The sequence below is a fragment of the Aotus nancymaae genome, unplaced genomic scaffold, assembly GCF_030222135.1.
Source record: "Aotus nancymaae isolate 86718 unplaced genomic scaffold, 86718_ANA_hifiasm-v0.15.2.pri h1tg000004l, whole genome shotgun sequence".
In the NCBI taxonomy this organism is placed as follows: Eukaryota; Metazoa; Chordata; class Mammalia; order Primates; family Aotidae; genus Aotus; species Aotus nancymaae.
In genome coordinates, this window is record NW_026988415.1 from 9,102,020 (window position 1) to 9,114,027 (window position 12,008).

At 42.2% G+C, this 12,008-nt stretch overlaps 1 protein-coding gene across 2 annotated transcripts in view; it reads right to left on the reverse strand.

The window, feature by feature from the left end:
• Positions 1-11,613, reverse strand: part of LOC105729236 (uncharacterized) — a 78,250-nt gene extending 66,637 nt beyond the window's left edge. For both annotated transcript variants that reach the window (XM_064360822.1, XM_064360824.1), the window contains exons 1-3: positions 11,546-11,613; positions 9,699-9,734; positions 5,778-7,854 (exon numbers count right to left, since the gene is read on the reverse strand). In XM_064360822.1, coding sequence (XP_064216892.1) covers positions 7,585-7,854; positions 9,699-9,734; positions 11,546-11,554 — 315 coding nt within the window. In that variant the 5' untranslated portion in view covers positions 11,555-11,613 and the 3' untranslated portion in view covers positions 5,778-7,584. The remainder of the gene's footprint in view (positions 1-5,777; positions 7,855-9,698; positions 9,735-11,545) is intronic.
• Between the last annotated feature and the right edge of the window lie 395 nt (positions 11,614-12,008).

Consider the following 12,008-nt stretch of genomic DNA (forward strand, 5'->3'; position numbering starts at 1 on the left):
GTATCTTGGTGCTGCAGGACTTGGTTGTGTGGCAAATCTGGGTGCTGTAGGTGCGTATCTTGGTGCTGCAGGACTTGGTTGTGTGGCAAATCTGGGTGCTATAGGTGCATATCTTGGTGCTGTAGAACTTCGTTGTGTGGCAAATCTGGGTGCTGTAGGTCAGTATCTTGGTGCTGCAGGACTTGGCTGTGTGGCAAATCTGGGTGCTGTAGGTGCGTATCTTGATGCTGCAGGACTTGGCTGTGTGGCAAATCTGGGTGTTATAGGTGCGTATCTTGGTGCTGCAGGACTTGGCTGTGTGGCAAATCTGGGTGCTGTAGGTGCGTATCTTGGTGCTGTAGGACTTGGTTGTGTGGCAAATTTGGGTGCTGTAGGTTCGTATCTTGTTGCTGCAGGACTTGGTTGTGTGGCAAATCTGGGTGCTGTAGGTGCGTATCTTGGTGCTGTAGGACTTGGTTGTGTGGCAAATCTGGGTGCTATAGGTCAGTATCTTGGTGCTGTTGGACTTGGTTGTGTATTTTTCAGCATTTGTGTGTGTTCTTAAGAAACTGTCAGTGTTGTAGAGACAAGCAAACATTTTGGGGGTTTCTGTATATATTGTGTGGATGGTCTTGTCTAGTTGTTATGGGACAAATCAGACTATTACAGGTCAAGTCTGGCTACTGCAATGTAGCTCTGGTGACAAGGGGCAATTAGGGTTAGGTGTGGGTAGATCCTGGTGCCATAAGTTAGTCTGAGTGTCTCAGGGTGAGTGTGCCTCAGTGTGTTGCAGTGAGATTGTGTGATATGAAGTGACTTTGGGTGTTGTAGGGCATGTCTATGCATCGTGGGCTTTTATGCATGTTTTGCTCAGCATTTCTGTGTGCTCTCAGCTAAATGTTGGTGTTATGAAATCAAAAACCTGTTTTTCAGAACCAGTTGTCTGGAAATTCTATGTGTTATGGGACATGTCCATGTATTTTGAGGAAGGCCTGGGTGTCATGGGTAAGTTCAGTTGTCCCCAAAATACATGGACATTTCCCATAATACATATAATGTTGTGATTCTGTGTGGCTTGGATAAGTCAGCATGTGTTACAGCAAGTGTTACTATTGTGAATCACATCTGTAAATTATAGGAAGTGTCTGTACTGTCCAGCAATTCTATGCACTGGGAGGTAAGTGTTGGTGTTGTGGAGCAAGAAAGTGTTTTGTGGGATCAGTTGTTATGTTGTAGGAAGGATTTATATATGTGGGGTTATGTCCATATACTGTGGCTCCTATTTGGGTGTTCTGGAGCTAGGCTGGGTTGTGGGGGGTCCATTCTAGGTGTGACATGATGAATTTCTATGTTTCAGATGAGTCTTGGAGTTATAGGACAAGGTTAGTTGATGTGGGATATGTCTATGCCTTGTTGCGTCTATGTGTATTTTCGAGCATTTCTTCTGATATTAAGCTAAGTTTTGAAGAGATAAGAAAGTGTTTTGGCCGGGCGCGGTGGCTCAAGCCTGTAATCCCAGCACTTTGGGAGGCCGAGACGGGTGGATCACGAGGTCAAGAGATCGAGACCGTTCTGGTCAACATGGTGAAACCCCGTCTCTACTAATACAAAAAATTAGCTGGGCATGGTGGCGCGTGCCTGTAATCCCAGCTACTCAGGAGGCTGAGGCAGGAGAATTGCCTGAACCCAGGAGGCGGAGGTTGCGGTGAGCCGTGATCGCGCCATTGCACTCCAGCCTGGGTAACGAGCGAAACTTCGCCTCAAAAAAAAAAAAAAAAAAAAAAAAAAGAAAGTGTTTTATGGACATTTGTGCGTTAAAAGTAGAGTCTGTGTATTTCTATGTATTGTAAGGCATGTCCATGCCTTGTGGTTTTCTCCATGCATTGTGAAACATGTCCATGGGTTGGCAGACTAACCTGGGATATGAGTCTTTATGATATAAAATGGATATGGATGTTTCCGGGCAAGTCTAGGTCTTGTCCAGGAAGCCTGTGTGTTGCAGAACATATCTGCACATTGTGTTTTTCTGTGTGAGGACCATCTTTGTGGGATGCACTGCTGTGGGGGAAGTTGTGGCAGGAAGAGGCTATTTTGTGTGGCTAGTCTGTGTGTTAAAAAGAGAGACTGGCCAGGTGAAGTGGCTCACGCCTATAATCCCAGCACTTTGAGAGGCCAAGGTGGGTGGATCACGACATCAGGAGATTGACACAATCCCGGCCAACATGGTGAAACCCTGTCTCTACTAAAAATACAAAAATTAGCTGGGGGTGATGGCGTGTGCCTATAATCCCAGCTACTCGGGAGGCTGAGGCATGAGAATCACTTGAACTCAGGAGGCAGAAGTTGCAGTGAGCACTGCATTCCAGCCTGGTGACAGAGTGAGATTCCATCTCAAAAAAAAAAAAAAAAAAGACAGAGAGAGAGACCAAGGCTGGGCATGGTGGCTCATGCCTGTAATCCCAGCACTTTCGGGGGCCGAGGTGGGTAGATCACCTAAGTAAGGTCAGGAGTTCAAAACCAGCCTGGCCAATATGGTGAAACCTCATCCCTAATACAAGTACAAAAATTAGCTGAGTGTGGTGGCGCATGCCTGTAGTCCCACCTACTGGGGAGGCTGAGGCAGGAGAATCGCTTGAACCTGGGAGGCAGAGGTTGTGGTGAGCCGAGATTGCGCCACCGCACTCCAGCCAAGGTAGTGACAGACAGAGACTTTATCTCAAAAAAAAAAAAAAAAAAAAAAGGAGACACTGTTTATGGGGTATTGCCATGTGTTTTGGGGCAATTGTCTGGTGACTGTGAGTCAAGTCTGGGTGATATGGGGTATGTCTAAGTGTTGTATAGCAAGTCTGTCTGTTATGAAATATATATGTACATTTTGAAATATTTTAATTTGTGTTGTCCAACAGGTTTGTATTTTATGAAGCAAATCTTAGTGTTGTATAGGCAAGATAGTATTTTGCTGGACCAGTATTTATGTCATGGGGATAATGTATGTGTTACGGGGCATGTCCTGGTTTCTTGTCTGTTCATTGTAGTCAAGTTTATGTGGTGCGATGCCATCCTGCATATTGGAGAAGGCTATGGTTTGTGGGTTGTTTCTAGAGATTTTAAAGTGAGTTATTTGTGTTGTGGAGCCAATGTGATGTTCTGGAGTGAGTATGTGTATTGTAGAGCACATATGTGTATGGTAGGGTACATTTGGTTACACTGAGATGAGTCTTTGCATAAATGAGTTTCTGTTTCATCAGTATGTTGTACATAGTAGTGTGTCCAGGTGTTGTGTGATAAGTCTAGGTGTTATGCAGAGACCTATATGATAGATGCTTCCAGGCATTATAGAATAGGTACAGTCAGGGCAGGTGTGGTAGCTCAAGCCTGTAATCCCAGCACTTTGGGAGGCTGATGCAGGTGTATCACCTGAGGCAGGAGTTCAAGACCAGCCTGGCTTACGTGGCGAAACCCCATCTCTACTAAAAGTACAAAAATTAGCCGGGTGTGGTAGGGGGTGCCTGTAATCCCAGCTACTCGCGAGGTTGAGGCAGGAGAATTACTTGAACCCAGGAGGTGGAGGTTGCAGTGAGCTGAGATGGCACCACTGCACTCCACCAGGGCAACAAGAGTGAGACTCTGTCTCAAAAAAGCAAAAAAATAGGTGCAGTCAATACGGGTGTTATAGGAAAAGAGTGGTGAGAGTATTCATTGTGATGTGATTCTGTGATTTATGAGGGATATTCTATGCATTGCGGGTTGATTCTAGTTGTTTTAGATTGAGTCTTACTTACCTTTATGGTCCAGTTCCACACGGAGTAATGACAACAATGACAACCTGATCAGCTAACACCAATAACACTACCAAGCATTGTTCCAAACACTAACTCTTTACCAAGCATTGTTCTAAACACTTTGTAGGCAGTAACTCATTTATTCTTCTGAACAGTCATGAGATAGGTACCACTATTTACAATATTATTCCTAATAAATAGCTGAGGGTCGGGCGCAGTGGCTCAAGCTTGTAATCCCAGCACTTTGGGAGGCTGAGGCGGGCAGATCACGAGGTCAGGAGTTCAAGACTAGACTGTCCAATATGGTGAAACCCCGTCTCTACTAAAAATACAAAAATTAGCCTGGCATGGTGGCGCACGCCTGTGGTCTCAGCTACTCGGGAGGCGGAGGCAAGAGAATCTCTTGAACTCAGGAGGCAGAGGTTGCGGTGAGCCAACATTGCATCACTGCACTCAGCCTGGGTGACAGAGTGAGATCCCGTCACAAATACAAAAACAAAAAAAAATAGTTCAACTCTCTAGGGCACAGAGAGTTCAAGAAACCTTTCCAAGATCACACAATTAGTAAGTGATACATGTGGGATTGGAACCCAGGCAGTCTGAGACCTGAGTATAAGCTTTTCACCATTGTAGAACAAGTTTTATATTATGTGGGTTGAGACTTGATGAGTTGAAGCTAGTCTTTGTCGTGTTCCAGTCTGGGCACTGTGTGGTAGGTTTTAGCATTGTGGGCCTGGGTTTGCTTTCTGGGAGTCTCGGTGTTTTAGTACAAATCTGCATGTTATGGGATGAGTTTATGTGTCTGTTGTGATGTGACACGGTGCATTTAGGAGAGTTTTGTGTTTAAGAGGATATCTCTGCATGGTAGTACTTATCTGGGTATTACAGATACCTGTGTGGTGTGGCACCTGGTCATATGTGTGGTAGTATTCTGAGGTAAGTCAGATTTGTGGGCAACTTAGGAGATGTGGGGCATGTAATTCTTTATGGGATAAGCATGAGATAAGTGTTAGATGCATTGTGGAATGGGGGCTCTGTATTATAATGTGATGCTGCCAATCTTAGGAGCATGCATTTAGGAACATGTTTGTGATGAACAGGAGTATCCACATGTTGTAAAACAAAAATATGTGTGTGATAGGATCTGTTTGTGTGAGGTAGGGCATATCTATGAGGTTAGGATGTATGTGTGTGTGTGTGTGTGTGTGTGTGTGTGTATGTTGTGTGCCTGTGCTTTGTGGGGTAAGGCTAGGTACAACACACAGCCTGGCTTCCAGTCTGGGTATCGTGGGATGTGTTATGGAGCAAGCCTGTGCACAAATTTCTTACTTGTGATTTGTGATGTAATTCTGTGTGTGGCGAGTGATGTCTGGTGAGGGTTCTGGTCTGTAGAGTATGTGGGTAATATGGTAGGGTATCTGTGTGCTGTTGAGCGTTTCCAGATATTCTAGGGTATATATATATATATTCTTTAGATGAAATCTCGCTCTGTCACGCAGGCTAGAGTGCAATGGCACGATCATGGCTCACCATAACCTCTGCCTCCCCAGTTCAAGCAATTCTCCTGTCTCAGCCTCCTGAGTAGCTGGGACTATAGGTGCCCACCACCACACATGGCTAATTTTTGTACTTTTAGTAGAAATGGGGTTTCACCTTATTGATCAGGCTGGTCTCGAACTCCTGACCTCAGGTGATCCGCCGGCCTCGGCCTCCCAAAGTACTGGGATTACAAGCGTGAGCCACTGTGCCTGGCTGCTAATCTATATATTATATGGTGAGTCCTCGTGTTGTCAGATGATTCTAGGTATCTAGGGTAGGCCTTTTTGGTTTTAGTAGTAATGATAGTGATGGTTGTAATATAAATTAACAATTCTAATTGTCACTATGTGTCAGGCACTGGACTAAGCACTTAACAAATCTTAATGTATTTATTATTCACAACAGCTCTTTGAAGTAGGTACTATGTTATTTTTGTTTTACAGTGGTGCAAACTAAAGAACAAAGAAATATACTTACCCAAGGTGACACAATCAGCAACTGATGGGGCCTTGATTCAAACCCAGTTAGTATGGGTCTAGAGGCCTTGCTGGGAATCATTACACAAGCTGTATTCTGTTGTTGTAGGCCAGAGGTGTAGCTCAATAGCATGGTTAAACATGTCTGTCTACTGAAATCTTTACATTGTAGCGGTAATATGTGTGTTGTGCATCTGCTGACTGGGAAATGTTTATGTGCATTGTTAGTTTTGCACTGTAGAGTAAGTCTGTGTTGTCAGGCAATTCTGTGCATTGTGGAGGCAATTTATGTGTTTACAGGCATACTGTGAATTGAAGACACATCTAAGTGTGGTAGATATGATTTAGTATGCTACAGAGTAAGTCTGTGTCCTGAAGGGCTTGTCTGTACATTTAGGGTGAGTCTAGTGCTCGATGTTGTTTGTGTGAGTTGTGAGGAAAGGATGTATATTGATGGGTGAATCCGTGCATTTTGGTGAATTTCTGTTCATGACTGGACATATCCTGTTTTGTAGGCAGCAGCTTGAACAGTGAAACTGGTCTATGTGCTTTGGGGTAAACCTAAGAGTGACATAGCAAATAGATTCATATATTTTGGGATACATGTTTGCATTGTATAGGCACTGTCAGAACGTTTTTCGTGTATGAAATAAATCTGTATGGCAAATGTGTGCTCTGACATTTCTGAGCACCGTGGGGTTAGAGTGTTATGCTGTGGGATGTGTTTCTATGATGTGGGTTGCATCAGTATTGTGGGATGAGTGAGGGTATTGTGGATCACATCTGTGACTGTGCCCAAAAGGGTAGGTCTGAATACCTTAGAGAAAGATTAGGTGTCTCTACAGCACAAGTATGTCTGTTGTGGAATAACTCTGTCTGTTGTAGAGCCAGTTTTCCCTGCTCTGATGCCAACCTGTGTATTGTGAGGTATGTCTATTGACCAGAGTGGGTCTGAGGAATTTCAGTTGTATTTTGATGATGCAGGGACACAGCATATGTTGTGTGGTAACTCTGTTTTGGGGAAGGTCCAGATATTTTAGGGCAAATGAGTGCACTCTGGAGCAAATATTTGTATTATGTGGTAAGTATGTCTTTTGTGACATAAATTCATGCATTGTAGAACAAGTTTGTGTGCTGTTGCACAATTCTGTGCATCAAGGAGTGACATATGTTGTAAGATGTCTTGTTGCATTTCTATGTGGTGGGGTAAGCTTGTCTGAAAGCTATAGGGAGAGTCTCTGTAGTATGGGTTTACTCTGCTTTGTAGGGTGAGTCTATGTGCTCTGGGGAGTGTCTGTGTAGTGTTGGGCAAGTCTGTGTGCTGTGGGGTCTGTGGCCTGTGGTGCTTGTCTGTACACAATGGGGTGAGTCTGTCCGTTGTGGGAGTCTTTGTGTCATGAAGCGGGTCTTCAAGCTGTCTTATGAGTCTGTTCTTGGGGAAAGTCTGTTTCGTTGGCAAGAGTCCCTGTGCTCTAGGATGAGTCTATGATCTGTGGTGAGAGTGTGTGATGTCAGGGGAGTCTTTGTGCACTGGGGAGAGTCTGTTTGCTGTAGGAAGAAGCTGTATCCTCTGGAGAAAGTCTGTGTGCTGTGCAGTGAGTCTATTGGCCTTGAGAATATGTGTCTTGTGGGGGGAAGCCGCGTTCTATGGGGTAAGTCTGTAGGCTTTGTGTTTCCTAGAAAGAGTTTGTGTGAGGTGGGAACAGTATGTGATGTTGGGAACGTTTGTGTGCCATAGTGGAGTCCTTATGGGAGGGCAAGTCTGTGTCATGCTGGGTGCATCAGTGCGTCTTAGGTGAGTCTCTGCATTAAGGAGAATATAGGTGCCTATGGGAGAGTCTATTGATATAGGGAATGGGAGTGTCTGTGTGCTCTGGGGAAAGCCTTTTTGCTGTGGTGCTTGTCGGTGTGCCTTTGGTTATGTCTGTGTACTGGAAGGCAAGTCTGCGTACTGTGACAAGAGTCTGTGTGCTGTGGGGATAAATGTGTGTTTGTGTTATCTGGCCATTGTGTGCATTACAGGGTGAGTTTGTACACTGCGGACACAAGTCTGCTTCCAGGGAAGTCTCCCTTTGTATCTACAAATAATAATAGACAACACTTACATAATGGTTACTATGTGCTAGACACTGTTCTAAACATGCTGTCATCATCCTCATTTTACATCTGAGGAAACTGAGAGATTTAAGTAGCTGTCCCACAGTCATGCAACTAGCAAGCAGCAGAGGTCTGAAACCAGGCAGTCTATTTCCTGTTCTCATACTGTTATGATTTCCCTCGGGGCCCTGAGGGCATCGGTGGCCTCAAGCCTTAGAATGACTTTGTGGTCACTGGTGAGCATACAGAGAGCAGTTAATTTGGGAGAAAAGAAAGGGAGTGGCTAAAAACCTTCCAAGCTTTATTTAAAAAAAGAAAATGTAAAGCTGTATATACAATAACAACGGCAGTTTAGCTCAGAAAAATTGACGTCATGTCTGCCAAATAACTCCAGCCGCTGCGGCCCTCAGGATCCCTCCCCCGCAGCCGCATTCTGCTACTGCAGTGGAGCAATTGCGCATGCCCTGGCGAGCTGCCATTGCCAGGGAAACCAGCCTCCTAATAAACAAAACACGGCCTAATGCGGCAAGTCAGGAAACTACTGGGACTGAGGCTGCGAGCCAAAGGAGCCCCTTGCAATAACCGCTGGCCAGGCAGCTTCCCACTCACGTGCCATCCTCCGCCCCCCTCCCCCCCTTTTTTTCCCCAGAATCAGTAAAGCTAGAGGCCCGGGCCCGAAGTCAATAGAGAAAGAAAGCTTCATTGGGGGCGAGAGAAGGCGTTGGTAATGGATAGCAAGTGATTTTATTATGTCGGATCTCTCTGGGCAATATTTAACCCATCTCCTACTAAAAAACTCCTTGCTTTATAGCTCGAGCCTTACATCTGCAGTGAAAAGAGGTGGACCACTGGGGTGTGTCCCTATTTAGAAGAGGTAGTGGCAGTGGTAGCATATGGATTAGGACTCACCCTAGCTCCTTTAAATCCTTACATCAGACTACTGTCAGCAACAGGCTGGCAAACATTTACTTCAACTCCTCACACATTTCTTCTATTTCCCTCTTATATCATTCTAGAAAATTCCAGAAACTGAGTCCATGAAACTAACTCTTTGAGTATCTAAGGAGCGAAAAAAAGAAAAAAGAGGTTGAAGGACAAACTTTAACCCTGGGGGCATTTTTTAAACACACAATTGGGATATCAGGTGTGCCCAAGAGGAATAGCACACCTCAAACAGTGGTTTCATATATTTGGATTCCTTAATTTTAATTTGTATCAAGCATGTGACAAACATATTTAAAATGAAAAAACAAAATCCTGTTTAAAAACCACTACCCTAATCTGCATGTCCCTAGGATTTTTGAAAGGCACAAGCACAAACATGGTGCTCTAGTATGCTGTAGAAGCTGCAAGAAGGTAGGAGTACTATTGCGAAATGTAACCATCTTGGGTAAAGAAAATGGCCGACCTGTGTAAAGCTACACCCTATCTAATGGAAGAACAGTTGTTGCGTTGGATTTTTCAATAAGTGATGCTGAAACAATTGGTGACTTATTAGGAGAAAACACATTAATTCCTTCTGTATACCATAAATCAAAATGAATTATAGGAGGATCAACGAGTTAACTGTAAAAAATGAAGCAATTAAATAACTAGGAAAAATACAGGTGAATACACTAATCAAAGGAAAGAAAAAAAATCACAACACTTAAAATGGTCAGATATGGAAATCTAACATGTAGAACTATAACGTATTAAAAAATCACAACTATAAATGATACAAATCAATAGGCAAACAATGGCTAAAAAATAATATTTCTATCACATATAATAAATGAATTAGGTGATAGGTGTTTTGAAGAAGAAACCTTAAACTGGTTCATACCATTTGATCCAGGAATTCCACGTCTACGAATTTATCCTAGGGGGGAGAAAACCAGAAAAGCACACAGAGATTTATATGGAAAGACATTCCTTCAGTTATTTATAACAGCAAAAATAATGCACATATAAACATTCAATAATTGGACATTTAGTGGGACATCTAAATGACAGAAAATTATACATCCACAAAATATCACATTCTTGGGGAATATTTTAAAATATGGGGAATTGCTCCCAATATATATTTAATGGATAAAACAGGCTAAAAATTGTATGTACATGTGATCTTCATTTTGTATAATATATATATATTTCTATGCATTTATTTGCATATATTCAGACTAAAGAGATTGGCAGTAATTAAATTAGTAGTAATTATCTCTAAGTTATGGGATTGTGGGTAATTTTTATAGTCATCTTTAAATTATTCAAAATTTTCTACAATAACTATGATATTTTTGTAATAAAGGGGAAGGCATCATTTTTAAACGTTTTAGTAAGTGTATAAAAGCACATGAAGCACAGAGAGGAAGGTGTAGACGCAAAGACAAAATACCAATATACACCAGTAGAGGATCACGCAAAATGAACTCATTATGTACTACAGAAAGATTATAGCATTATTTGCATGCTAGTATGTATGGAATTTCTTATACAAGATGGAGTCCTGGCAAATTTTCTTCGCCACACCAGAGAATGGTCACATGTCCCTGGATGCGTCAGTCACTCTCTTTGCCGCAGTGCTCTGTTCAACACCCCCTCCCTTTGCCTCCAGTATGTTCTCTCCCTTTCCCTCTGCAAAACATGCTACCAGCAGACATGTTCAACCTGCGAAAATGGCCCATCCTGTGGACTTTCTTTTAAGCTTTTTCATTCTTCTTTTTCCTCCTTGATTGCTGCTGCATTGTCATCTAACTCAAAAACCAATCTACCTATTTATCTGTCATTTTTCTTTTCCTCCCGTTCAAGTGTCAATCTGAATTTCAAAGAAATAAACCACCACGTCACTTTTTTTTTTTCTGGCAGAAACAGAACTACAAAAGCATAGATATTTTCAGAAATGTTTCAGAAACAAACATTAAAGCTTTGTTGATAAGAATCCCTGCTATCCTTCTTACATCCCTTTAAAATAATAGAAGCACCGAGAACATTCTGTCTTTACTGTATAAATCACTATCCAAAAGTACAAATAAATTTTTTCCTATGAAGGCACGATCACAATATTCATTACTTTTTCATGATTTTTTCATCCTAAAGCCAAATTTTAATGTTTCTCATTGAGTACACGTTCATATCTCACATGAAGCAATCAGTCTGAACGTTATTACAAAGTGCCCCTTCCTCATTTTCTCTCTAGTACAGACATCCAGTCACACATCTTTCTTAATTCTAAAAAATGACGCATCATATCATTTTCTCCACTGCAAAATAATATTGTTCTTATGCTCTCCCAGCACTGAGAAAATAAACCAGATTTGAGAACATCTTGAATCATAACCCATTTCATCATATCAAATCCAAATATCTTAAAGCCGAGGTACAATTCTGAAAGCAATTTTCCAATTTAGTAACTTCGTCATTAAATCTTATTTTGGAAACATCTTACAAGAATCACGAGGGGAAAGTTTCTACATTTCCTCCTAGCAACTCCATGATTTAAGAAACAAGCTTTAAACTAGAAAAATGACCAGGGAATATTTAGAATTAAATTAATCCATTCCCCAATACTGCTGATTAGAATCAGATTCCTACACAGTTTTGCATTATTCTATTCCATCAAAACACGTCACTTGCTTTAAAAATCTTAGTCTGGTTATCTATGTTACAAAATATTTCTCTGCTACTTACCAGTGGCATGCAGTCTTTCCACCAGCTCTGAGGCTGTCGCACTGAAGGAGTGGGGGCAAACAGCGGCGCAACAGCCACTTGGAAATGAGATGTGCTCTGAAAAAGGGATTATCCCTATTGAAAGAAATGAAATGCCTTGAGATTATTCTCAAGAATTCTCCAAAAATATGAAATCATACTAAACATTATATGCTAAAATGTGCATGCTCATCAAAGGGCAGATTTTAATAGCTAAACCTCTAATCCAAAGCATACTTAAGTTGCCTTGATTTCCAGAGGAACCCCTACAAGACTATGAGCTTTTGGCTCTCCCGTCTCCTAGCAACAGTCTCATTAACTTTTTTTTTTTCCTGCAGTGGTCCTACTAGGCATCAGAGAACATTGACAAGGTCTAGCCTCTGAGGATGAACACTACCATTTTGTTGTTCAATATGCGTTTTCCCCCAGGCAAGTAATAAGGAAA